Below are 27,897 nucleotides of genomic sequence, written 5' to 3'. Positions count from 1 at the left end.
CATGACCCCCAGAGAAACTCTGTGGATTATTATCCTACCTGAATATGATAAAGTGTAGTTTCATAAAGGTGTTGAGCCCAGGAATTAAAAAAAAAACCACAGAAAATAAAGACCTGGGGTGTGTTTTTCTAAGTAACCATCAATCACTGAGATACGATCTACTGCTGGAAAAGCTGGCGGTGTCACTAGTATACACTGAAGAATTCATTGCTAATGATGAGTTGATTTCCCATTATTGTGGTAACATCAAAGGTGACAACTGATTCATTTGTTATGCTGCTGACATCAGTGTGTAAAAATTCAGTTGTGCTGCAGACTTACCAGTTGTTGCGCATGCTGTGCTTTGCATGCTGTTGCAGTTACCAAGCCTCTGACATTCCTGTCTAAGCCAGATATGACTCTCCCTGAAGTAACTGAACTTTTAATAAGAGTAATGATTGTGGAGTGGGGGAGAGGGACCCGGGATGCTGTGATGTCTTACAGTGTAACTCCTGGTGCCAGGAGCTTTTTTAAGGAGAAGCCTGCTTTAGCACAAGTATGTGAAAATACAATTTTAAATCATACAGCCCCTAGCACCACACATTAGAAGAGGCAGAAAAATCGTTGTGGCCCATCAAGACCCTCAGCAATTTTCAAGTGGTCCATGAGTGAAAAAGTTTAGAAGCCACTGTGCCAAAGGGTTGTCACCTTATGTGTGGTTTTATGCAGCGGCAGTCCTACCATGAAGGAGAGTGAGATGGTCACTGCAAGTAGCTGATTCTGGGTGTCATGAAACAGCAATGAAATATTATTATTGTATTTTTTACGTTGGGGAGGGAGGGAAAGGTGCTTGTGGAATTTCCTACCTCAGATGCCAAAATAACTCAGCTGGCCTGGTCTTGTAACGGTGTGCTGTGCATTGTTATCACCACAGCAGTTACGCAGTGTCAGGCAAGAAGGGCAGACTAACAGAGCTGTGTGTCCAATTGTGCTTTATGAAATACTAGATCACCAACATAGAGAGGTTTGTGAGAATACATGGAATTACTGTACAGTGCATCAAATGCCCTTTGAATGCTGCAGAAAGGGGCTGTCTTTGGTCTTTTACTCATGTCATAGCACCCTTTGCTAATATTGCATGAAATTCACAGATGGCTGGAAGGGAAAGGGAAAGGGAAAGGAGAAGTGAGGTTCTTGCTTCCCCTTAAGAAGTGCTCTGTACCAGCTGAGATGATCGCACTGGCCATCTGTTCAGGGTCATGGGCTGCAGGAGCACAGCACACTCACCTCTGGGTGCAAGATGGGGAGTCCAAGAGAGAAGCCAAACCCATTTTCAATCAAGGAAGATCTGGAAGCCTGTCTCTGTTGGATTTCAAGAGTAGGTGCCAGAGGGGCAGACAAGTGTGAGGGAACAGCTAGTGAGCTGTGAAGGTTCAGTTGGGGGAGCCAATGGGTGGAGAGGGAATGGGGAATGCTGCACTGGGGGCATGGTGGAGGCAAGCAGCTGGGTGGGAGAGAGGCAGCATGAATGGAAGGGGGTTGCCATACAGTCTGTCTCATTTTGCCACCTGAGACTTCCAGGTTCTGGCAAAGTCTTGCAAGAGGCATGTGAGAGGCAGGGTTCTCACCAGAAGCCACTGCAGCCATTTCTTCTCACTTCTCCAGTGGTGGTGGGGCGCCTGTGGCAATGCTGGAGAACTGGTTGTGGCGACAGCTTCCAGTGAGATCTTGCAAAAGCCCCACAAGGTCTCGCCGGAACCCGGAAGCTGCCCCTTCTCCTTTCTTCTCTGGCAGTAGCAGCGGGCGATCCATTGGGGGGTTGAATCTGCTGTCCCTGTGGATCTTGCAGCCTGAAGCAGACTGCTTCATGTTGCTTCATTCAAAGGCCAGCTCTGTTGCCATAGGTGCATGGTGCCAGAGAGATAGTCACGGTGACTGGCTGGGGGGGGGGGGCATGCCAAGGGCTGTAGTGGTCAAGTGGGCTGGCAGGAATCGGAGCCTGAAGAACTCCTTGGCTATGCGGCTCCAAGCAGTGATGCCCTGGGAGGTCCTGACCCTCCTGCACTGTCAGGACCATCACTGCCACGCTCCTTGAGTTTCGTGACACTGTAGAGCACCCTTAAATCCATTTCTCCCAAGGGGCTCAAACACTTCTTGCGTTTGCGTGGCCGAGGGTTGCAAACGGAATCTTTGCTGACTGACGCGAGGCTCGCCGCCGACTTCAACGCATCCGAAAAACCGGAGTGTTCTCCTTGACCGAAACGATGTGCAAAGCGGTTCTCACAGCAAAACATAGGAGTTCTCTCTTTGCAACAGCAACTTCTAAAAAAAACCCCCGAAATATAAAAAATGCAAGTCCCTTCAGCAAAAAACTCACGGTGGGAATTTGAGGCGCGGGGGAGGCGGAGACTGAGAAAGGGGACGCGCGCGTGTGAGAGCCCCCCCCCCCGCCTGCCTCGGTGTGTAAGCAAGACCGCGCTCGCCAGGCGCCGGCTGCCCCGCTTGGCGAAGGGAGAAGCTCCCGCCCAGCTCATGCATATTCATAAATCTATTTGCATGCCGGCGCCCACCTCCTGACGGCCATTTGTAGCCGGAGCGGGGCTGCTGCCGCTTTCACTCTGCTCGCAGCTGCCGCGCCGAAAAGGAGGAGCCTGCAGCTGGCAGCTGCCCCCGAGCCGCTGCCGCCGCCTGGGCTCCTCGCTCGCGCCTCCCTTGGCCGGAGTCCCCCCTCGCTGGGCCTGTGGCGGTGGCAGCCCCCGGAGCGGCGAGGCGGCGGCCAGCGACCCCCTAGCCCGGGCCGGGAGGTGCCCGCGGCGCCCCTTGCTCGCCTTCGCCTGGCCTGGGCTCCTCCTCGATGGCCGCGGGCTGCCGGGACGGCCCGGGGCAGGAAAAGTACCGTCTGGTGGTGGTGGGCGGCGGCGGAGTGGGCAAGTCCGCGCTCACCATCCAGTTCATCCAGGTGAGGGGCCTGCGAGGGGGGGGGCGGCGGCGCCTCTTGCTGTGCTTCGCCAGGGTGGGGCGGCGGCGGCGGCCCCGTCAGGCGGCCGAAGCCCCCTCCCCTTCCTCCGCGGGGCTGCCTGCAGGGTGGGGGCCCCCTTGGGGCGTGTGGGGAGCCTGCGCGCGCCTGGACGGGAGGCGCTGCTGGGAGGGGCGAAGCTCCTCTCGTCCCTGCCCGGGGAGGCCTGTGGCGCTGCTCGGGGCCAGAGGAGCCTGGACGGGGTGGCTGGGGGCGAAGGGAGGGGTTGCCCGCTGGCTTGGCGGCGACGCTGCTCCTGGGGCCTGGGAGCGCGCACAGCCGGGGGAGGGGTGTGCCGCTGGTCCTGCTCCCCGCGCTGGTCCTGCTCCCCGCGCCAACTTCGACGGGGCGGCCGTGTTCTGCGAGACGTTTTTCGGCCCGTTGCTTCCGCGCGGCTGGGCGATCTCGGACTGGATGTGGGTCCGTCCCCTGGGCGCTGCCGCGTGCGCCTTCCTTGAATAAGTGCCCCCCAAACTCGGCGGGGTTTACTTCCGAGGAAGCCCACCGGCCACCGAGGCTGCTTCCCGTAGCTTCAGGCTCTGTCGGCGCGAAATCTCTGCGCTCGGATGCCTTTCCAGGAATTTGCTTTGCAACAGGTATGTTCCTTTAAGCGCTGTCTGGGAACCGGCCGCGTTGGCAGCCAATGAGCTTTGGCGTGTGTTCAAAGATGTTTTGACTTTTTGCTTACATCATACTTGATGGAACAAAATCCTTCCAAGCAAAGGCGATGCGTTAAGAATCTCTCTTCCTTCTTAATCCCGCTTCTGGCAGGTGACGGGCGCGTTACCTCTGCCCAGGTAACCTCTCCTAAAGAGGTAATGCTTATTGAGCTCTAAAGTACGTATTATTTGCGTAGGAGAGTATCGGCATCTGCTTGAGGGCATATAAGTAGGAAAATACTTTGTGATAAAGTGGAAGCCGCTGCTTAAAAGGAAACGGAGGGAAAAAAGGCCGAACACTTATATAAAAAAAGCCCTTGATGCAATGTTTATTTAAGGTTTTCAGCCTTGATGTAATGTTTGCTTAAGGCTCTGAATGGATGAGGAGATTGACTGCTCTTGTTCCGCGTACCCAAGCCCTGTAGGGCACGAGGACCTTGAATTGAAGTGTGCCTTCCACGTTTATGTGTTGAAGTGGGAGGAAAATGGTCTCTTACCAAAGTAACAATTTCAGGATGTCTTTTGTGTGTATTTTATTTTTATTATTTGTTTCAGAACATTCATATGCTCCTTGGTCGCAGTAAAACCTCAAAGGAGCTTGCAAAATATCTGTGTGCATATGTTGAGGGTAAACTAGGGACAGGAAATAAAATTCTTGTTATATAGGCAGTATAAGGCAGCTGAAGCTATGTTGCAGTAGAAGGGATGGGAAGGAGGGTGGTGGTCTGGTGGTTGTGCACAGAAAAGCTGAGTTTCAGCTAAGGTGACCTGGCATTGTTGGGAATTGTTAATGCTTGGGAAGCATGATTTGTATATGCTTGGAAGAGGTAGTAGAAATATTAGATTCTGTATCGTATTTAGCTCATTTTGCAATAGATGGATATGGAAAAGACAGGTTGATTCTGTGCAGCTTTGCACTTGGAGCACAAAATTTGTGACTATTAGTTCAGAGCAGCCATCAGGCACTTCATACTATTTGCATATGTCTTTCACTGTCTCTAACTCAACTGGCATATTAATGACGAATTCCACAGCCCCTTTGAAAGATAAATTGAAGCCTATTGCTTGCACGGCCGCATTCTGAAGATGGGAAAACTGTTAGATTAGTTCATGGAATGTATAAAATGCACCCCCAAACTTGTCTTTATCTAGGATTTGAAATAATGAACTTCTGTTTAAGCCTGCAAGACTATGCAAATTTTACTGGGTCGATTCCATTGAACACAGTGGTACTTACTTTTGAGTAAGTACACTCAGAATTGAAATGTATCTGACGGTTGCTGTGTTGTGACTCTCTTCTGATTTCATTTTGACTGACGGAGAAAAAAATGGAAGCCAAAGTGCAACCATAAAAGTATCCATTTACAGCCCTGCTTTGAGTTAAAGGGCTGTTTATGGTCATCTACACATAATGTTGGGTTTGTTCATCAGTTTGAATGTCTGCTGTCTTCTACTGCTGTTGCATGGTAGCAAAGACCTGAATAGCTTGCCTTTTCTGAAATGCTGGGTTTAGAATAATTGTAATCCCATTTTGTGCGGCTTATTGGTGGATATTTGCCAGTGGATGGAGATAATTAGTTTATCCCTGCATGGCTGAAGCTACAGTTGACAGATTACCATTCAGACTTTGTATAGTTTCCATAGATAGTACTGTCTGGATGCTGACTATGGCTATATATCCCCCTGTGTAGTTTTACATTCCAGAGGGGTGGGCATGTCAGTCTGCTGTGGCCAAAACAACTTTGGTTTTATGGCACCATTAAGGCTAGCAGGGATGCAAGCTTTTGTGGGCTAGATGCATCACTTGGTTTCCAAAGTTGGTTTTTGACACAGTGAGGCCAAAAGAGTACATAGAATCATACTCCAAAATTTAGTGCAGTAAGCCTCCACTGTTGTGCCATTAAAATATCTAAATCTACATACCTGCATTTAGCAAAGTACATGTGACTTTAGATGAGATCAGAGCAGCTGGATTTAACGATTGACTTTAAATTCCTGATGCTGATGAGCTGATACTGCTCATTAGGTTTCACTCGGGCAACACAGCGTCAAAAGCAATCTGAGTTGCTTTCTAGATAGAAATGAGGAATAAGTGAGCTATTCTGTATCTTATTTTTTTTAATGGTGAGCTAAAATGTGTGTATTGGGTTTCCGAATATGCTCTAATCAACTATGTGAAGATTTCCCGAAAGTTTTGTTCAGGCAGATATCTTAATTGACTTCAAATAACTTTTGCTCACCATAGCCACTTAAAGTACTCTAAACTCAGTTGCTTTGTCTAGGCTTGAGGCAAAATAGAACATTTCTATTCTACTTTTGATGTAACTTGCATAGCACTTAGTGCAAGTTGATGTGTGATTTCATGTTGCTGTGGTACAAGGGGAACATACACAGTGGCAAAATGTTCTACTTTGCTCTTGGGCAATGCTTAGTAAGGCTGCTGCTTTCATTGCATGTGAAACCCTGTGAGTAATGATAAAGGTCTGATATAACGCGCTAGTGAATCCTCAGATGTACTTGCACAACCTTTGCCAGATAACACAGCCCATCTACAGTGGGATTTGGGGGGCTTAACCTAGGTGCTCGGCTGCAGGAGTATCATGGCTTTCATAAAGCCCTGTGCCTTGAAATTGCTTTGCAGTGCATACAGAACTCTCTTCTGAAAGCTGGCTGCTTTGAAAGTACAGCTGTGCTTGCATTGGTGGCAATCTTTGTCCACACTGCATAGTAGTAGCACAACTGTACCTGTCATCGGCAACTGCCTTTTATAGCAATGCATCACTGTGGACTAAAGCTACACAAGCTGAGTGTTGTATTGCGACTACTCAGCCAAGCTTATTTTACAAACGCCTTCACCCTCTGCTGCAGCAATCAAAACTGACTTTCTTAAATGTTGTAAGGTTAGTTAGCCTGGACAGTGGCTTCATAGTAACAGCAGAAAAATCTAGATCATTTTTTTGGGGGGGGGGTGTTCATGGTACCCTTAATCATGCCAAGCATTTCACAATGCATTCATTGTCCAAGTAGCAAGTCTCTTCATAATTGATGCTGTAACCACTATAAACATTCATTTAGTTCTTCTAACTGTAAGCCAGGGTCTCTCCGGGGCTAGATAAAGTTATCACTACTGTACAAACTAACCCCAGTTCCTTTCTGTAGCAAGAGCTGGGAGGGGAGGGAGGAAAGAGACACTGTCATCTTTCTGGCAGGGAAGACAAGAATGAACTAATTGTGTGAAACATCCCAGGAGTGTATAAAACTTGGCACTTGCTGAGCGGTGTCCAGATCCACAGTGTGACCTCTTAACAGTGCAAAGAGTGTCTTGCCATTGGGAGTAGATGTAGCTTGCTGCTGGATTCAGAGGCAGGTGTTGTTTTAGGTTTTAATATATGAAACTTTGCGTCAACTGCAGATTTTCATTGCTGCCATGCCCCTGTGCAGCATTCCACTACGAGTGTATCAGTGCCACATCCTCATCTTCTAGCCTGCCCTGGTCATACTAGACTGAAGTTCTCGTTCTCGTTCATTTTTTGTTATGGATTGAAGCAGCAAGAAGATGAAATGTGAATATATGAAATTCATATAGTCATAGCTGCAACAAACAGCAGCTTCCATTGCTTTATGTATTTATTTATTAAAATAATTGTATTTCACTATTCGTTTAAAAATGTCAGTGGCTTTCAGCAACTGTGCATGGCACCATACAACAACTATATGAGAAGTTAAAATCAGAAATCAGCTAACTGTTGTGGAAAGATTGCCTGCATGAGGCTGATGAAATAGAAAAGTTTTCAGCAGGCATTTAAAACTTGGCTCAGAACGCACCCACTGAATCTCTTTTGGCAGAGTATTCTATAGGACTGGGCTGATGACACCACTAATGGTTTGGTTTCTTGTTGTTGTCAAATGAGCCTTGCCAACTCTTGGAGCAACTAACAATGCTCTTGCAGGATAATCTCAGTGATTGATTACTGCTTAATTGTTGGAGCAGTAAGGAAAAGTACTAGCAGCATCACTTGGCTTAGCTTTATCTGTTTAAAGTTAATATAGCACTTAGTTCATAGCATGCTCTTTCGGCATGCAGGAGATCTCTACACCCTCCAGATTCAACTCACATCATTCCTGACTATTGCTCATACTGGCTGGGAGTTGTAGTTCAAAGCATTTGAAGGGCACCTTGTTGGGGAAGGCTTCTGTAGGCGTAGGTCATTGATCATATTCAGTTCCACAGGTGCAGTAATTGATTGCACTTGAGACTTTGGGCACTCCCACTGGATCTGCATAACATTTCTCATAAGAGGTGCAGCTACTTCTGCAGTAAGTGGTATAGATCCTTTGAACTCTGTAATTTCCAAATTGGTTACACCACTGACATACTGTAAGAAATTAAGCCTGGAATTCAATGCACTCTTACTTGGGAGGCAAGCTTTACTGAGTGAAGTAGGATTTATGTCTGAGTAAATGTGCTTTTCTTCTGAGTTCAAAATACCCCACCCAAAAAGGAAATTGTGCTCTTTGTGGCTGCAAAGATCCTGACTGGAATAAGGGATGAAACTGACCTAAAGCAATGACTTAGAGAAGGAAATCCAGGAAATAGATTTCTCCAAAGGCAAATACTTCCAAGAGAGACAGATATCTGCAATGGGGAGGCAGTTTCCTTCAGAAAAGGCCAGCCAAAATGATAAGGGAGTGGAGCAACCCCACTTTGAGGAAAGGGTGCAGCATTTGGGGCTTTTCAGTTTAGACAGAAGTGTACAGTGGTACCTTGGGTTAAGAACTTAATTCATTCCGGAGGTCCATTCTTAACCTGAAGCACCACTTTAGCTAATGGGGCCTCCTCCTGCCGCTGTGCAGCTGCTGTGCGATTTCTGTTCTCAGCCTGAAGCAAAGTTCTTAACCCGAGGTACTATTTCTGGGTTAGCGGAGTCTGTAACCTGAAGCGTCTGTAACCCGAGGTACCACTGTATAGAATTCTGCATCGCATGAAGAAGCTTTTCTCCCTCTCTCCTAACAGTAGAACTCATGGGGGGCATCCAGTGAAGCTGAATGTCGAAAGATTCAGGGCAGGTAGAAGAAAGTACTTCTTCACACAGCACATAGTTAAACTGTGGAACTCACTTCCACAGGATGCAGTGGTGGCCACCAACATGGATGGCTTTAAAAGAAGACTGGATAAATTCATGGAGGATAAGGCTGTCAGTGGTTACTAGCTATACTTTGGAGGCAGCAATGCTTCTGAATACCATTTGCTGGAAACCACAGCAGGGGAGAGTGCACTTGTGCTCAGGTCCTGCTTGTGCATTTCCACAGGCATCGTGTTGGCCAGGATGCTGGGCCAGATGGACTGTTGGCCTGCATTTATTTCATAGCAATCCCCCCCCCCCGAAGATTTAAAATTGTCCTGCTAGTGCCAATGCAGATAAAGTCCATCTTTATTATGCCCATATTGCAGAAGGTGGGGCTTTGCAGTTGCTGTCCTTACTGCAGAAAGATGTCAAGTCCCACAGGGCCCTAGTCTCTTGTGACAGAGCGTTCCACCAGATTGGAGCCACAGGCGAAAAAGCCCTGGCTCTGGTTGAGGCCAGCCTAACCTCTCTGTGGCCTGGGACCTTCAGGATGTTTTTGTTTAAAGACTGTAAGTTCCTCTGTGGGACATACCAGGAGAGGCGGTCCCGTAGGTACGAGGGTCCTAGGCCGTATAGGGGTTTAAAGGTTAAAACCGGCACCTTAAACCTGATCCTGTACTCCACTGGGAGCCAGTGCAGCTGGTATAGCTCCGGGTGAATGTGATCCCGCAGCGAGGACCCTGTAAGGAGTCTCGCAGTGGCATTCTGCACCCGCTGGAGTGCAGAATGCCTTCTGCAACTTTGCCTTCTACAAAATAACCAAAAGCCATGTCCATATTCACAACAACCCTGAAGTGTAATCCAGCATTACCCTGTCTTGTGTGTGTTCTAGAGAAATGTTGTTGGAGGGGCAGTAACATTGATTGCAGCAGCAGTGCACTTAAGGCTAGGGAAGGAGGGTGCAGGGAGCCTGGGGAACAAACAAACAAACAAAAAATAGCAGGTGGAAATATATAATCTGGATGGTCATGCATAGACAGCAGGTCTGCCTGCTGCGAAACAATGGAGGAATAGACCTGGCAACAACCAGTTTCTCAAGAGGCAGGTCTGCTCACACCTCACTGCCCCACAGTCACCAGGTCTACCAGAAATGGAAGAAGTGTTCTTGGATGAGGCTTCTGTAATAGGCACATTTATTTTCTTGTTTATTTTCTTGGGAATATTTACTTTGGAAAAATTCCTGTGACCACTAGGCGGTATGCAACTAAGACATGCTCTGAGCAGAACCATCAAAAAAACAAGTCGCTTAAGTTTGTTGCTTTCGTAGATTCCGAAGGATCTACTCCTGAGTATGGCTGACTTTGGATATCCCCTGTCAAATCTGCAAGAGCAGAGCGCACCTCCAATTTGATCCAAGGGGAGGAAGTGTTCCTCCATTCCCAGAACAACCTGAATTAAGCACAACTGAGATCAGGGTAGCTATTTCAATCTGAGGGGCTAAGTGCAAAGCTGCCTGAGATGCAATTAGCCACTGGTGTTCTTGAATATCCAAATCCCAGCAAATTGCTTGGAAAAGCAACCTGAATAGACTCTTTGCTTTAGCCTGGGATAAGGTAGGGATAAGTTGCTTTGTGGTGTTGGTTATGTTATAGAATGCATGCAGCTGCTGCAGAGCTTTCCCCCAGCTGTCGTGCACCGGTTTGTCACAATATACCCTGCATTTTCTTCCCACTTAACCCTCTTAACTTTCTGAGTTTCTGTACCCAAAGGAATAGGGGTTAGTGGATCCTCAACTGTTCTTTTTTTTTTTTAAAAAAAGGGGAAACTGCAAACAGTTGCTTGCTTCCTAGTTCATTTAGGCTTAAATTGAACAGTTTGTAGCTATTAATTAGAAGCAATATTCCAAAAGTACACTTGTCTGTGTATACAAAATGTTAGAAATGTGTTGCTTCATGTTTGATTTTTCTTTAAATTGCATGTGTAGAACAGCAGTTAAAGAAAAGTTTTTAAACTTGTTTTGATTTTTTAAAGTTTATGTAACCTGCCCTGAGACCTTGCAGCAAAGGGTGGGAAATAAATAAATAATAAAAGCTCATTGTTGTGCACTCTGCTGATTAGCTCTAGTTAATTTAATATCCCCAGTGAATCTGAATCTCGTCCTCTGTCGTCCCCTTCTCCTTGTGCCCTCAGTCTTTCCCAACATCAGGGTCTTTTCCAGGGAGTCTTCTCTTCTCATGATGTGGCAAACCAACAAATCCTAAATATGTAAAATACCTCTTTTATAAAGCATCTGTTTGTTTTGACACACTATTTTGACCAGAGTCACTGTTACTGGTGTTCCAGCTTAGACTATCCAGATAAGATGCAATTTACTTCTATTTCTGAAGCAGGTGGTAATGTATATTGGGGCTGGGCGATATATTGATATATTGTCCAAAACTGGTTAGAAGTCCATATTGTGATATCAGTTGCATAATTTTTGACCTGGCAATATATCACAAATCATAGTGTGTGTGTGTGTGTGTGTGTGTGTGTGTGTGTAAGCGCGCACTTTGCAAAAATCACGATGTGGGAAAAACCATGAAACCAGTCAATGCCTCTATACAACTCCATTCTTATTTCAGACATTGTGATATATTGGTATATCACGGTGCCACGTGACTAGACTAAAAGCCGAAAGGGGTCAAAATAGTGTGTGTGTCCCCAAACCAGAGGCTCTTCTGGTTAAGCAATAGCCACAAGACATCGTGGATTTCTTGATTAGAGAATGGCAGTTAACACCTACCATACTTTCACACTGTATATTGCCTGATTCCAAGGGATATCCATGTTTCTTGGCTATCACAATCATACTGTTACATCTGTTGCAGAACTGATTCTGGGAGCCTCATATTCCAGATGAACTATCTGGAACACACAGGCTCTGTCTGTGTAGGAGGCTCCAGGTTCTTGGACAGATGGGCTGCATGAGAGCTGTTTCAAGATGGACCCATGTTTAAATAAGGTAGCTTAATATATTCATCAATTTAAGAGCTCCTGGTTTGCCAGCTTCAGTAATGATGTTCAATCAGGAGTGGAATCTGTCTATTGATCTTGCTATGTTTATATATTTCCTTCAAGGAGCACAAGATGCCCTCGTGTCTTGCAGAAGTAGTGACCTCTTCTTTAAGGGGCCTTCTAAAAAGCAGGCAGTTTTGAAACTTTGCATTGTTTTTTGAACAGGTTTGTTGCGATGGGGTAAAGGAAGTGGTTAAAGCTTGTTAAAACTTAGCTAAAAATATCAGTGGAGGTTTTTGGTTGCAATCCATGCCTCTTGAAAGGAAGTTTTAACACCGTGTATCAGAAGGACTGAGTGATTGTCATTTAAACAAACAAAACAGAAGTTTGGATTGCAACTTACGCAGTTAACTGCAACAGCACCAAATAACGATGTGGTAATGCTTGGGGGAGAGTTTGCTAACTAGATAGCACCAGAGGGCTCAGAGTTTGAAAGAGATCCATGTTTACTGCTACAGACTGTGCCACTTGAAAGATCGGAGAATATTTTTCTTGTATGTAGGGGGCGGCACCAGCCTTATATTTACAGCCAGCAAATTATAACAATCATGGAGTGAATTGTGTGTGAGGTAACTTTAAATTGAGGTATTTTCTGCACAGAAGTGGATAATACTCATTTCATACACCCACTCAGGGCTTTTTTTCCAGCCGGAACTTGCTGGAACTCAGGTGGGTGCCACTGCTATTCTAAGAGAGCAAGGGAGGTGTTCGTGGTGAGTTCCGGCACCTCTGCACTCCACCCACTAATTATATTTATGTGTCTTGCTTTTAAGTGAATTTCTTATTGTGTAATGGCAATGAGTTTCAATTGTATTATGTCTCATTGAAATCAGTTATGATGAAGGGTAAATTAGAAATGTTCTAAAGATGAATGGATGAGGTGCAGCCTTATTCCCAGTTGGAGATGGGCAGTGAAGTGGTGGATTGCCGCTGAATTTTCACACTGCTTCTGAGGAACGTGGAGCCTCTATAACTGGGGTCCCCAAACTAAGGCTTGCGGGCCGGATAAGGCCCAAGGGACTCATTTATCTGGTCCGCGGTAACCCCCGCGGCCCGCTGCCACCACCTGCTCTTACCAGCGCTGCGCTGCGCGGCTGCCCGCTTCTGGGTCGGAGGAATACTGGAAATGGCTTGGGCGCATGTGCAAGCATTATTTCTGGTGCACATTGGGTCAGAGGAGGCCTGTGCACATGCACACAAGCTATTTCTGGTGCTCCTCTGACCTGGAAGTGCACTGGAAATAGCGTGTGCACACGCGCTCCCCCGCACAATCGGCGCTGGAAACACCGGCCTGAGGTGTGGTACGTTTGCTGACCTCTGCTCTATAAAGTGTACTGGGAACATTCCCCTTTCCGGCTGCAAAGAGACCTGGAACTCACCAAAGGCAGGAAGGGATGCTTAGAACAATGAGTGGTAGAAATCAAATCTGTTGACTCTTTGTTTTTTTAATGACAACTAAATCCCCTTTGTAGAGCCTATGAGCCTCTGGCAAGTGATGGCTGTAAATTCACGTGCGAACACCACGTTAGCTCTATAAACAGGTATGTGTTGTAATGGGTATTGCCAGTGACATGTCTGTGCATCAATTTCAAAAGTTTGTAGCTATATTAAGATAGTTTCAGTTTTTCAGTATGAAAACACAAATTTTTCTAGCGAGTCAGGGTAGTAAAATGGCACTATATAGTCAGACCACTTCCCTTTGGGGTTAATCTGGTAACTCCCTGGCATGCTGCATTCCATTCATTTTGTAGTTAACTCAAGCATGTCCTTCCACTACTACTTTAAGCTGCAACCCAAGAGGTTTGGAGATCCTGCCTTCTTGAAAAGGGTCTTTTGTTTGTTAGATGGGAATTGATAAAGAGCGATAACAAGAGAATGCCATTTTTGTCTACAGAACTGCACATTGGGTTTTTTGGACGATCCTCACCAGTTTGGGAGGTAAATCTGTAGGGGTGAGGGTTAGAGCTTGGATGAGCAACATAGCTTTAAATAGGTGTCCTGATGAGCTCTCAAAGCTAAGTTTGACTTTGCAGTGATATTTTAAACAGTTTTATGAATTTGAGAAAGCTCGAGCTATTTCAAAACATGTAAGAGTTTGTTATATAACCCTTTCTGAAAGGATACATTGGAATTGATTTTCTGCTAGCAAAGCTTGGAAGCTGTGAAGGGAGTGAGTTGAGCATGCCATCTTTGTGCAAATGGGATAATTTGCACCAAACGACTGAACAAATAACAGAGTGGGAGAGAGCACCCAAAATATGCTTGGCTGCCACTCAACTAAATGGGACCTCAGCGCACATACCTGTGTGCTGGATGGGCCAAGCACTCGATTGTAGACTTCCTTCATACAGATAGCAGTGTTTATCCTTTATGCACAGCCACAGCACTCCTCCAACTACAGGGTGACAGCTGTCAGTGCTTTAATAGTTTGGTTTCATGCCCTATAATTACAGCAAACCTGCTGTTGGAGAGAAGGGAGCAGGAAAAACAATCCTCCTCTTCTTCCCCACTTCTTCATGGTATACTTAAGGAAGATCAAGCTGTCAAGAGGCTTGCCTTCCACTGACCTTTATTAAGCAAGGGGATAATACTCTGTACCTTCTCCCATCTGGAATGTCGCAGTATGGAAGGAGCTGAATTTGCCTCTTGGTTAACAATGTGTTGAAACAGCCTTTTAAAAAGTGCAGTGTGTGTGGAGAGAATCGGTGTGCTTGGATAGCAGTTGCTGTCCTTACTGCGTGTCCTGGATGCATAGGAGTGAGAGATGTGCTACAATGAGTTCCTTATCCTAGACAACAAACCTCTTGCAGGAATTGTCCAGTGGTGATTTGGAAGGTGAAGCAGAAGTGGGTGAGGAAGGTGGAGGGGGCATTGTCGAAAGGGGGAGGGGTAGAGGGTGAAGACTAAACATTGTGACAGCTGCACAAATGGCAGAAATCAACAGGTAAATTTGTACCTTATGGAAAGTACAGCGATGGGGAAAGTTGCTGTTGTTTTTCTGCCTGCTGTGCGATTGTTAAAAAGGCTCAAAAGCATCTACCCCTTTCAAAAATTGGCAACTCTAAAAGTGCTCAAATTGCAACATGTTGCAATGAAGGATTAATTTCTAGCTCTCCATTCCAAATAGGTAATAAGTGGGCTACACACATTAGCGATCTGATTTTGGGTTTGATCATTAAAGAGGCCAATAGGTAAAGCTGGAGTGTGTACACTTTTGGGTAGCTTCTCCAAAAAGACAGCAAAGCTTCACCCAGTGTTGGGTGAAGCAAGGAATGTGACCCTTGCCTTTGGACAACCAACTCCATTCTAGTCATAAGTTTCTACACCCCTCATCCCTTCATCCTTCATCCAGGGAAGAGGCACAACTGTAGTTCAAGAACAGGTTAAACCCAGGCAAAAACACTTAAGGAGGGTGCAGAGCACTTAAGGAGGGGCATGGCATGGGGAGAGTCCTGAGGGCCACAGGTAGAATGGCCTGGAAGGCCACATTCAGTCCAAGAGTCTACTCCCCTGCAATACAGCACTTTCATAGATGCTAACTTTGTGTTCTTTCATTTACCAAAAGCAAAAAAAGTGCCGAACAACTCCTCTCAGAGCTAGTTCTGTGGCACAAGTGCACAGCTGACAGCTCACCAGGTGTCTCAACAGAAATAGTACTTGCTTACACACACACACACACAAAATTTAAACTGATAACTTTTATAGAAAGTGAACATAATAACCAGTGTGCATTTGGGATTCTCTTCTGTTTGATATTCTGTAGAAGCTTCTCTTAAAATACTTCTAAGTAGTTTAATTTGGAGCTCAGAGGCACCAATACCCAGTTGTTTGGCTGCTACAGGCAAGCTTTCATTTGACCAACAAATACATGTTAAGCTTGGGAGCATTTATTATATGTTAAGCATTGCTTCTCCTTTGCTCATGGAAATTGGGCTGCCTGCAATAGCAAACAAATGCATTATCTCCTCCTGTCTCAGTTCCTATGAGTTCTTGCTGTAGAAACCTCTCATGTGCTAACGGTCCACACCGGGTCTGGAAAGTGGTACTCATTCTGGGCAGCAAGCCTAGTCCAACTGGGAAATGATCTCTTTGTAGATTTAATAATTATAGTTTTATATCTGGCTAGGTGCAAGTGTGTATGTATGTATAATTAAAAGATGTATGTGTAATTAAAAGGGGCATTCCTGGAAGTGGTGATCCAGAAGGCAATGCACTATGACAGGCATAGGCAAACTGGGCCCTCCAGATGTCTTGGGACCACAACTCCCATCATCCCTGACCACTGGTCCTGTTAGCTAGGGGTGGTGGGAGTTGTAGTCTCAAAACATCTGGAGGGCCCAGTTTGCCTATGCCTGCACTATGCAGTATGAAATAAGTAGTTGCTAGCAGTTGACTGGCCTTTTATATTTCAAATAAATCCAAAATTTAGAAGCTCCAGATGCCTTGTTTTGTTTTTTTATTACATGATTTGGGTTTATCACTATTATTATAAGCTCCAATATTCAGCAGGGCATTTTTGTGAGATGACTTGGCAACCTTATGACCCTGGAGCTGTATTGAAGTAAAGAGCCCCTTTGAAAGCCATTCTAGTATTCAGAGGCTTGTGTGTCTATGCATTGCATTCTCTTCTCCATTCATTCTTCTACTTTTAGATCCTCAGTAAGGCTTTCACACAGGTTATCTGTAACCTGAGAACAACTCACATGTGGGAACTTACTCATGCAAATAACAAGAAATGAAAATAAGTTGGGGCAGGAGCCCTCAAGGGGAAGTACCTTTCTGGAAAGCCCCCAGCAGTAACTATCTTAATAAACATCTGTTGCTATTAAAGGGGCTGAATTTTCTCCTGATTATCTGACTGATTCCCCTCATGTGCCCTGAACTCTTAAAGTAGGAAAGTCTTTAGTGGAGTTTTGTAATGCAAGCTTCACATCTGGCTTACTCCTGGAGTCTAGACTTAATGGTCTATGGCTCTGAAATCAGTAGGCATGGTGAGCCACTCTCACTTTTTGTAACTACAAACTACTTTACATAGATCTATATTGATTGTGGAGCTGTGGATAAAAACAAAGCTGAGCGGTCAACGTTTATAGTTTTAAACTTTCAAGATAAAATTTCCCTACATGCATCAACACTGAACACCATCCAACCAGCACTAGAACTTTACTTAATATAGTTATGGAGGGGAAGCCCACTCAGCACCAATATTTCCAAAAAATCCCAAGCCCATGGCATGCGCAGTGCTCAAACATCCCTATAGTGGCTACTTGTAGACATCTGGTTCTCCAATACATTTATGGTTCTTGAAAATCTTGTGTGTGTGTATAAGTGTGTAAGTTTTGTTTGTTTTTGAAGTTCCTAGTATTACTCCTTTTATTCTGGAATTTGATAGATAACAGTGGTTACATCTGACTTTCTAGAGCTTTTTCATGCAGATACTTCCAAATTTGATAGGTTTACTCTTTATCTGGAGATTGTCCAGTTGTAACACTTCATTAGCCCAACCAAACATTGTTTATTTGTATTATGTTAACGTTGTAATAACTGTAAAGTGATTGGCTCTGAACTGCAGGTATTTACATTCCCATCTGGAATGGTACCAGACACACTTGGCTAAGGAAGTCTTGAGTTTCTGCTCAGGGAGTAGGGCATTGGTTAATACAAAGCAGTAGTGGGCTCCCGAACTTTAACAGCAGCAATGTGTGTTGTTAACTTCTTGCAGTCTTTTGGAAAAAAGTGGTTAAGGTATTTTTGACTGTTGTGTGGCTTACAGTACATAAAGGTTTTTACACAATTTCTTACTGAGCAGTTGTTCATTCTGTTAATGGCAGCGTATAATTTGTGGCTCAGCATGGGGAGAGGGAACCATTCAGTAAAGAGAATAAAGCTGCTTGTCAACTCTCATTCCCAGTGTATACTTCTAGTCACTATGATGTTAGAGTAATCTCTCTGATTTGTGTATTTATCTCTAGTGTCATCAGACATTGTACTAATACCTTTTGTTAACTTAATCTCAGTGGTTCTGATCATTTTAGCAAAGTCTGATCCAGCAAACAATGACATAGGGAACTAACCACACACTGTTGAGGCAGAGTCTTTATAAATATTAATTTCTCCACTAATGCTTAGTCATTAAAAAACAACAACCTGTTCTCCAGTAATGTAAAGCACAAAAGAAGCAAGGGTCAACAGTAACCAATCTGTTCTGGTTGGAGCATAAAGAGTCAATGATCTTTCTGTCCGATTCATCTATTCTTGGTATCCAATGCACTTGTCCCAATTAGAGCAAGGATTTATGCTTGAGCAATGGAACTTTCCCCCTTATGTTCTCCCTGCCCTCACCAGATCTGCTCTGGAGAGTTGGGGTAACCCCTGTAACAGATTAAGGGGCTGCAAAGTAGGAGAAGAGGGGGAAAGTTCCCTTTCACATGCATAAATCTTTCTTAAATGGAACTCTGACCTGACTGGCATTTTTGAAATTCCATTCAGACTAACAATAATGCTGAAATAAAGGATTATTGAAATAAAGGTCCTGCCACTTGTAGCTGAAAAGCTGTAGCACCACAAGAAAAATGTCAGGTCTGCTTCGTTGGTAGATGTAGAAGCAGCAAGGAGTGACAGAAAGAGCTTTTAAACACTTGCATGAATAAAATATGAGGTGAGGAAGACGGTTGCCGGCTTCTGTTAGCACCCAATTCCCTAAGCATGTGTGAATCTGAATCTTAGCCCACAGAGTGACAGAGTGTTCTTGACTACAGGCATCTCCCCACTTGCTCACGGTCAGCATGTGACATATGTGGGCCCACTGACACACACACCGAAAACAGCGCTGCAGGGGGGGTGGGGCAGAATGGACTGGGGCAGGGTTGGAATCCCCACTTGTGTGTGAACCAGAATGGAGCCCCCACATAAGTGAGGATTCTCCTGTACTTACCCATGCACAAGCATGGTTGCTCACAGTAGATAGAAATTGCTACCATGTTGGCAGAGGTGGATTTAGGGGAGCGCCGCTGTTTTGGTCACACTAGGCATGAAGCCTTCATGCTGCTGCAGGGGATGCCGCAAGCATGATTCAGAATGGAGCACCAGACGTGAGGAGGCGAATTTTGGTGTCGCACTGGGCGCCACTGCAATGTGAGATCCCAAAGTCCACTGATGTGATGAAAGTGATGTGTGCTGGAATGAAATTGGTTCTTGGTCTCTTGATTTCTCCTCCTCCTCTCGTAGGTTGGTGATGCACTTCGAGTTATTGGGCAAAATGCACATGGGCAAGTGGTCTGTTAAAATGTTGTTTCCTAGTGACTTTGTGGACTTAACTTTTGGAATAGCCTTGCAAGTATTTGAAAAATAAAATGCTGGTTCCAGTTGTTTAGATTTAATCAAACACAGAATTATACGCCCATAAATATGTATTGGAAACCAAGGATAAGACATCCATATAAAATGAACTTGAATATGCCCATGTGTGCTCTGGAGCTATTCTCCTTAAGGTAGGTAGACTTGGGCTTAACACTATGCTTCTGATTTGGACATGGAAGCATACCCAGGAAAGTAAAGACATGAGGGGCATTTTGCAGTGCTTGCCTGCCTTTACTGAGAGGATAAGAACAGTCATAGATAGCTGCATGCAGATAGCTGATGTTACAACTAGCCATGGGTTACAATCGTTAGCAGGTGGGGTAAGTGTCTGGGTATTCTTGACCGTATCCCAACCACAGGGGAGCTCATTCCCAATGTTTGCCCCATTGGCTGCGCTCAACCTGCTGCTGCTTCAGTTCTGCAAGGTTTCCCAGTGCTAATTGCAACCGTAAGGATAGTATTAGTTGTTTTCTGTCTACATGAATCGGTTGTACTTTACAAATTGTTCCCTAGATAGTAAAAGCTTTACAAGAATCTCTCTCTGTGTGTGTTTAGAGCTGAGAAATAATTGACCTGTGACTTTGGCAAGGTGTACCATCATGCTTATGAAAGGATGTGGGACGTGAGGCATAGACACTGATTTTGTTTCACTGGTATCCTATTTTTATAAATATTATGAATCTAATCCAGTGTTCTTTTTTTATCCTGAGTTCTATTAGGTGAATTATTATCAATAGCAGGGATGATCTTTATGAGCAACATGTAATTGAATGCATAGTCTCAGGGGAGAAAGTCCATAATGAACCCTAGTCAGAGGATTGATCAATAGTAAGAACCAGCTATTAATCAACTACTTTAATTAGACTTGCTATTCTGAAATGCTTCATTTCTGTACAAGTACCACTGTTTCTGGGACAAAGCATTTTTCTTTTCATTGGGGTTGGAGGGGGAATCTAACAGTGACTTGAAACCAGATGCTATATGGCTATAGACCATGTGATTGGTGGCTCAAATAAATGTGTTCAGGTAGCCTTTGACCTCATATCTTTTGTATGCCCTCACATTATATTTACTTAATGGATTTTGCTGGGCAGAAGATATAAAAGCAATTAGAACCTAGACGCAGCCTTTTATATGTAAGCAATTTGTGACATCTGAATTAGTCTCCCCCCCTTTTTTTGCAGGAGTTACACCTGCCAAAAAACCAGCAGCCTTGTGCTGCTTTTCTATAGTCCCCCACCCCAAAATAGAAGCCTGAGAGCTTCTTGCCATTCTAAAACTTGGGTTAGGGAAACTGGGTCAATATGAGCGGTCTTTGTTCCAGTGTTTAATGACTAGGGTGCCCAAAGCAGTAGCCTTAAATTGATATTTTTTCAATGCACAAAGCCAATTATGGCTTTTTGCTCCTTACAAGTATTTTTAAACTGTTCTTGAAACATGCACAATGTGAGGAATGTGATCTTGAGGTAAGACACAATTGTAGTTGTTGCTGCAGTATGAGCCTGACTTCCTAGAACTCAAGTGCCAATTCAGGGTAGTTTTTCTCTTACCCTCCCTTTATGCTGATCTAAAAAACAAAATGCATACATTGTGAGGCCTCTCTTTTTGGGCAGACAACTCGCTCTTTGAAATACTGTAACTTTGAAGTTGCATTAGAATATCAAAGGCAGCTTGTTGTGCTTACTAATTCTAAAAATACAGTTTCTCCTGCCACTTACGAGGTTTATACTTTAAATGGGGGAATTTCTGCCTGAACAGATACACACCAAATCTTTGCTCTCTGTGTCTTACTGTCTATGTAGCTTTGTCTTCTGTTTTGACTCCAGGAAAATAGGTACTCATGTTTTCTGGTTGCATGCCACCATGGCAGTGACTTTGCATGAATGTGAAACATGTATTGCTTTGTAGGAAAGCTGTTGGGTGGAGAAGTGAACCTTTAAAATATTGAGAATAAAGCATGTGTTTTTTTAACATGGACTTTGATCTGAGTAGGAGAGTTATGGTAATGCAACCACCCATTGTGTTGAAACTGAGGCATCTCCCTAAAGGTCTTAATTGTCCCAAATAGGCAGAATGTTTAAAACCTCATCATTTGTGTGGTTGGTGTAGGATCATTTCTAGTTAAAATGGCCTGAGGATGTGGATAGGATACTTGCAGTGCTGTGCCTGTTCAGTCACCCCACCCTGGTTAGCTTTAATAAGCTAGGATGGACAGGGCTCTAATGTGGTTGGGCGCATCAGTTAGAAGGCCTCAGGTAGATACTGAAACTATAATTCTGGAAATAACTCATTGTAGGTATATGACATTGCTGCCGCCATGAGGGCTGCTCCCTGCTGCAAGGCTCATTTATTATATTGTCCAGTGATATCTCCTTTTTGGTCTGAAGTTCCTGTCCCTATGAATCTTGTACTTGCAAAATCATTGATATTTGCAGGTGTTAGTGTCCTTTTAAATTATATCCCTGCAGGATGGGGACGAATAGCAGGACAACAGTGGATTTTATATGGTTGCTAAGTGACTTATACTTTGAGCTTAGAAGGGTAAATGCTCACCACCAATGGTCTAAATACCATAATGCCCTTGCTACAACTGAGCATATTTTGTTTGAATGCATACACAGACATTTGGATGGCATAGATCAATCTGTATATGCAAATTAGGTTGAATGCATTGGTGTTGATTGTCGTGTGAATGTGAGGATGATTTTGTGTGTGTTTTTCCTTTTGTGCGTGGTTGTGCGTGTGTGTCTCTTGTTGTCTCTTTTTTAAAACATAAATTTTCAATGGGCCTCTCTTAACAACACTTACCACCTATAACAAGGATTCTTTGGGAGAAGCTATGATTGTTTAAACGGGTATGATACCACTTTAAATGTGTAGTGCATATGGGGCCCTAAAGTCACACCTTCTATTGCAGAGAGGTCATTGGTGCCCCCGTGTTTTCACTGTTAATGGGCTGAAGATAGCTAGTCTTCCTTATTTAGTCTGTTGCTTTGTCTTGGGGATTTGCATAAGTAATGAACATGTGTTAACTATTCAATAATTGGATGCTATAACTCAGTAAGGTGTATAGTGTGATTCTGCAAACCTGAAGCCAGTGAGGGTTAAAGATTCTTCTTGAAAAGACAGAAGTAAAATCAGTTAAGGATTTGCAGTTACGTTTGGCCAGGGCTGCGTTTCCCCTTAAAAATCAAGTTTTCCTTGTATGACTCCTTTGGAACTGAGTGCCACTATGGGATGTCAAAGTGGCATCAGTGGTCAGGGTCTCTCTTCAGTTGATTATGTCAGCTGCTTCCCTTTCTGGAGAAAACAGACCTGGCCATGGTTATTCATACTCTTTACTCTACTTACACCCAAATTATATTGTGTACTGTGCCCTAGTTGAGGCTAGTTCGGAAGCTTCAGTTGACTCAGAATATGGCAATGAGATTGTTTTTCTGACGGAAGGCAGACAGTAGTTCTGACCATACCACCCCAATGCTGTTCCAACTGCATTGATTGACAACATGGTACTGGGTCCAGTTCATTGTGGTGGTCATGATGGGGGATTGCTTTGTTCCACATCCACTCTACACGTTTCAGGAGAAGCCCTGTTGATTTGGCTTCTTGTAATCAGAAATGTGATTGGTGGGAGCATGTGAAAACAACACAGTAGCCAGTCTCAGAGAGCCAATGTGGTGTAGTGGTTAGGAGCGGTAGACTCGTAATCTGGTGAACCGGATTTGCATCCCCGCTCCTCCACATGCAGCTGCTGGGTGACCTTGGGCTAGTCACACTTCTCTGAAGTGTCTCAGCCTCACTCACCTCACAGAGTGTTTGTTGTGGGGGAGGAAGGGAAAGGAGATTGTTAGCCGCTTTGAGACTTCTTAGGGTAGTGATAAAGCGGGATATCACATCCAAACTTCTCCTTCTTCTTCTTCTTCTTCTTCTTCTTCTTCTTCTTCTTCTTCTTTCCTCCCCAAAGAGGTTTGTTTGTTTACCTTTCAGCTCTCGTCAACAAGTGGCTAAAGCTAAATTCTAAGAGAGCTTTTGTTCAGAAAGCCATTTCACACTCAGAGGGAATACAGAAAGTTAAAAAGAATATGAAGCTGAGAGAGTGATGATGGCTGCTTTTTGCCAGTTCATACCTGGTTACAAGATTGCAACCTATATTTTGGGGTTTTGCTCTGTTTTTATAAAGCATCTAAAATTGCTAGGTGCTTTACAAAAGCAAACATAGCACGCGCCCTGCTTGTATGCTTATACCATAACAGCTAGCTATTTATTTAATGTATTTATATCGCACCTCTTCAAGGAGACTTGAATCCCAACTTTGTGGAGAAAGTTAAAATAAAAGATATCGGGGAGGTAAGGGGATCCATCAAGGGTTGAGAAGCCAATGAGATGTCCTATAGAGATTCTAAAATGGATGTCACTGGGCATTCCAAAGTAGCTGTGTGGGGTGGGGTGGAAACACAGGTAAGGGATCAACAGCTAGTTGGGTTAGAATATTGGTACCTTGAAAGTTGTGGAGTTCAGGGAGGAGTGTATAGGAAGAAAAGAGCAGATAGATATACAGGAGGAAACTGGAGACATTTCAAGCAAGTACAATAACTTTTAAAGTCAGGGGATCCAGTGAAGAAACTGGTGCAAAGGAATAATATGAGCCGAAAATAGCAAGCAGCCGGATTGAAGTCGGAGTGGAAAGGCTAAGAGAGAAAGAAAACCAACAAGAAGAATGTTCCAATCAGTGCAGGAAACAGAAGAATGAATTAAAATGTTAATAAAGTCAAGTATTCAAGTTCTTTAAAGATTCTGAACTTGGTGAACAAACATCAGTATTATCAAGAACAACTGAAAGTGATGGTAAGGGGTAGGAGGAAAAAGTTCTCAGTTTTGGTAGAGTCAAGCTTTAAGAAAACTCACTAGTTCAGCTGTCATTTTGTCAGCATGTTGTTGAGGCTGAACTTCTGTGATGCTGCTTGGAAGGTCTGCTACAGAGTGGTACACCTCCAGCTTCTCCAGTGTTTCTGTTTTGTCCGCTGGCCATAAAAGCGTACAAAAGTTTCAAAGGCCCCAAATGTTTGAGTTGCCTTATGTTCTGCTAATGACTGCTGAGGGCAAGCCTGTGTATCTGTTTTATACCTGAGTCAGGCTGCTCTATTTGAAGACCTGTCCACAACTTGCAGCGTCTTGCTGAAACTCTGTAGAAGTTACCTTCCTGGGCTCACCTATGAGCAAAGAAGCCAGGACCTTAATGGTTGTCAAAATGGTTGCCTTCATGTTACATGAATTGGAAGAAGAGTGGGAGGTAGGGAACGACTGACAGACAGCCACACCAGGAAAGTCCCTTTGTAATAACTTGAGCTTTGAACTAAATTCTGTGAATAATCCTAACATCTGTTCTGACAGGTTTAGTCAAACAATTTTGATTAAATGACTCATTCACAGCTTGTGGAGTCATGAATATGAAGCTATAGAAAGACTTCATAGTTACAGCCCTTTTGGTCAGAGAGGGACTGTTGCATTGTCATCTTTGTCATGATTGCATTGACCGTTCCCCACTTCCCACCCTCTGTCTGCGAGCTCTTGCCAGGTCTGTTTGTTGCTTCTCTTTCATCTCGGTGAAATGCCTTTTTCCTCCCTTCATTTACAGCTGTCAAGTCGTGTTCCCTCCTGGGGTGGGAGTGCTTCCATATATGATCATCCTTAAAAGTATTTTTATGTGGGGTGGCTGTTGAATTACTTGTTTCCTTGGTATGTGTAGCAATCTTAAAGCACATGATTCAAAGCAAGCTTTTTACTCCCTAACTTGCATTCTGAGTTTAATTTAGAACAACTCGACTCCCTTCAGAGAGGAACCGTAAGCTATACTGCCCTTTCTTGACTGTAGTTTTGGCCTTAGACACTTTCACACCTGAAGCACAGACTACACAGTACTGGTGCTCATTTCTAGGACACATATTTCCTGACTGTAAGGAGGTTTCTTCTCTTGAGAGCCAGAAGTTCCAAGAAGCTGGATGCTGGGCTCTGACTGGACCTTACTTTCACATAGATGTGCAGGCATTGCACCCAGTGTTCATATCATCTGTCTAAATGTGTACACAGGATGATCTGTATGCATGTATAAGTGTTCATATGGGGGTGGTGGTTATTGGATTGTTCTTTTTATTTTGAGTATGTATTTTGTGGTTTTCTATTTCTTTATTTTGTGAAATGCCCTGAGACCTCCAAGTATAGGGCAGTATATAAATTCTATTACTATTACTATCATCATCATCATTATTTATTATTTATTTTGTATTGATGTGGCATTAACAACAGTTTTTTGCCATTTTAAAAAATTAAAAAACATAATAATAATAATAATAATAATAATAATTTATTTATACCCCACCCATCTGGCTGAGTTTCCCCAGCCACTCTGGGTGGCTCCCAATCAGGTGTTAAAAACAATACAGCATTAAATATTAAAAACTTCCCTAAACTTAAATATACAAATATTCAAATATTTTATTCCATTGCATAATTGCTTAAATATACAAATATTTATAATATCAGAAAGTAATACTAATCTCTCATATATATATATATATAGAGAGAGAGAGGATTAATATACTAGGGTCTGTGCCCCTGATTGCATTGTTTATCACTCTGCATAAACTCACCCCCTCACAGCTTACACTCAGCAGTGGTGGTTAGCGAGATGGTATGTGTGTGGCTCTGTTGCTTTCCTGGCTTCTTGGGCTCTATCTTTTTAATGCTTGTGGGTGACTGCAAGCTATGTTGTCTTAAAGCACCTGACAAATGAATGCGAATCCAATGCAAGAGTGATTTCTTCCCATCATTTTGTTTTCACCAGCAGATAGGCTGCCAAATTTTCAAGTACTTAAAACTTTGCTACTGCCAACAAGAATGTATTGGTCTTACCTAGAGAACACCAAAAGGTTGTCAAACTGTAATTTGTACAAAGTGATCCTAGTCACACTGCTGTATCAAAACTTCAGAACTCAAGAGCATCCTGGAACTCGGAGCCTGAGCAGTCAAAGAACCTAATCATGGCAGTGTGTCCATATCTTCCTTTCTTGCTCTCCAGTCCCCTGAGCCTGCTAAAAGTCATTGCTTTAGTCCGGACTTGGTTTCTGCTGGCTCACCTACAATTCCAAGTCAAATCCTGGATATGCAGGACCTTGGTTGTGAAAAGTGAAGAGACAGGTGGTGATAGCGCTTGGAACCAAGCTCAGCATCTTTATGTAACCCACATAGTTGCACTGCACTGTAGAGAAGCAAGACTGCTGCCTATAAGAACCCGCGTGGCTGGTTATAATTCAGCCATTCCTGGGTAGCAGTGATACAAACATTCTGGAATGTAACCCTCTGAAATTTTTTGGTTATCTAAATCGGATTTCTCCACAAATTATTCCAGATTAATGTTGCATTGTCAGTGTGGTGTAGTGGTTAAGAGCGGTAGTCTCGTAATCTGGGGAACCGGTTTGAGTCTCCGCTCCTCCACATGCAGCTGCTGGGTGACCTTGGGCCAGTCACACTTCTTTGAAGTCTCTCAGCCCCACTCACCTCACAGAGTGTTTGTTGTGGGGGAGGAAGGGAAAGGAGAATGTTAGCCGCTTTGAGACTCCTTAAAGGGAGTGAAAGGCGGGATATCAAATCCAAACTCTTTTTCTTCTCTTCTTACATCTATATAGCTAGACTATAATAGTATCACCATTCTTAGTGTAATCCTGGAGCCATTTCTTTCTCACAACCTTGCTGCTCACCCTGGGGGTGGGTATATGATCACATTGTTTATGGCTATATCAGTCCCCAGGAAACTACTTGCCAGGCGTCAGCGAAGGTTGCATTCATTCTCTATGCAGATGGAAACTATACATGAGAAAGAGCATTTGCGGGTGCTATGGGCTTAAAAGTAACTCTGTTTTTTCTTTTCTCTCTGCAGTCCTACTTCGTTACAGATTATGATCCAACAATTGAAGATTCTTACACAAAACAATGTGTGATAGATGAGAGGGCAGCAAGATTGGATAGTAAGTTGTTGTTGATGATGATGATTGACCCTCTACAGAATTTGCACTGGCCTATAGAATGTATGTTTGCTCTCTTGTTGATACAGGTACTAAAACTGATTTTCCTTAACTTTGTATAGAGACTGTAATAACTTTGTGATCTAGCCGTTTACTAGGCCAAGCCTTTCTCCCTTTCTTTTGTGGTACAGTTTTCAACCTCTTAATATAGAAGCTAAAGGCTTAACCAGATGTGGGTATCTGTATATTAAATTGCTGGCTTGCCAACACTAGGCTGTGGTGTAGGGTTAATTTATAAGGTTAAACAGGGCAGGCATGGGATGGGAACAACATCTGCCCCTTCCTGAGCTCTGCTGCTTAAAGGCACATCGCCCCCCTCTCTCACACACTACCTCGCTAGCCTGTAAAATTAACTAGCTTCTTGATTTGCTTAGTCCTAGATACAGCAGGCCAAGAGGAATTTGGAGCTATGCGGGAACAGTACATGCGGACAGGAGAAGGCTTTCTGCTTGTTTTCTCAGTCACAGATAGAGGAAGGTAAGGCAAAAAACAAAATTGCTGCAAAATGTGCATCAATACCTGGATTGTGTAGGGGCAGAGCTAGAATAACACTAAATGGGGTTGTGGCTTGCAACATCCTGAATTAACTGTAGGGTCAGAATCCAGAGTTCTGTCTGCTCAAGAGAATTGCAGACTTGTGTTATTTGAAAAACAGTCCCCCTGCCACATGATAAATCAAACCA

At 44.0% G+C, this 27,897-nt stretch overlaps 1 protein-coding gene across 2 annotated transcripts in view; it reads left to right on the top strand.

The window, feature by feature from the left end:
• The first annotated feature begins 2,605 nt into the window (after window positions 1-2,605).
• RRAS2 (RAS related 2) overlaps window positions 2,606-27,897 on the top strand; it is a 31,259-nt gene continuing 5,967 nt past the window's right edge. Inside the window, exons 1-3 of one of the 2 annotated variants that reach the window (XM_080975319.1) lie at window positions 2,606-2,938; window positions 27,070-27,157; window positions 27,589-27,691. In XM_080975319.1, coding sequence (XP_080831445.1) covers window positions 2,834-2,938; window positions 27,070-27,157; window positions 27,589-27,691 — 296 coding nt within the window. In that variant the 5' untranslated portion in view covers window positions 2,606-2,833. Of the gene's footprint in view, window positions 2,939-3,546; window positions 3,592-27,069; window positions 27,158-27,588; window positions 27,692-27,897 lie in introns of those variants that run through there. The other variant, XM_080975320.1, reaches the window with a different exon arrangement.

This window comes from Podarcis pityusensis, assembly GCF_964106645.2.
Source record: "Podarcis pityusensis genome assembly, chromosome: 1".
In the NCBI taxonomy this organism is placed as follows: Eukaryota; Metazoa; Chordata; class Lepidosauria; order Squamata; family Lacertidae; genus Podarcis; species Podarcis pityusensis.
Note: the sequence above shows the minus strand (reverse complement) of the source record. Positions and strands in the feature narration are given on the sequence as shown.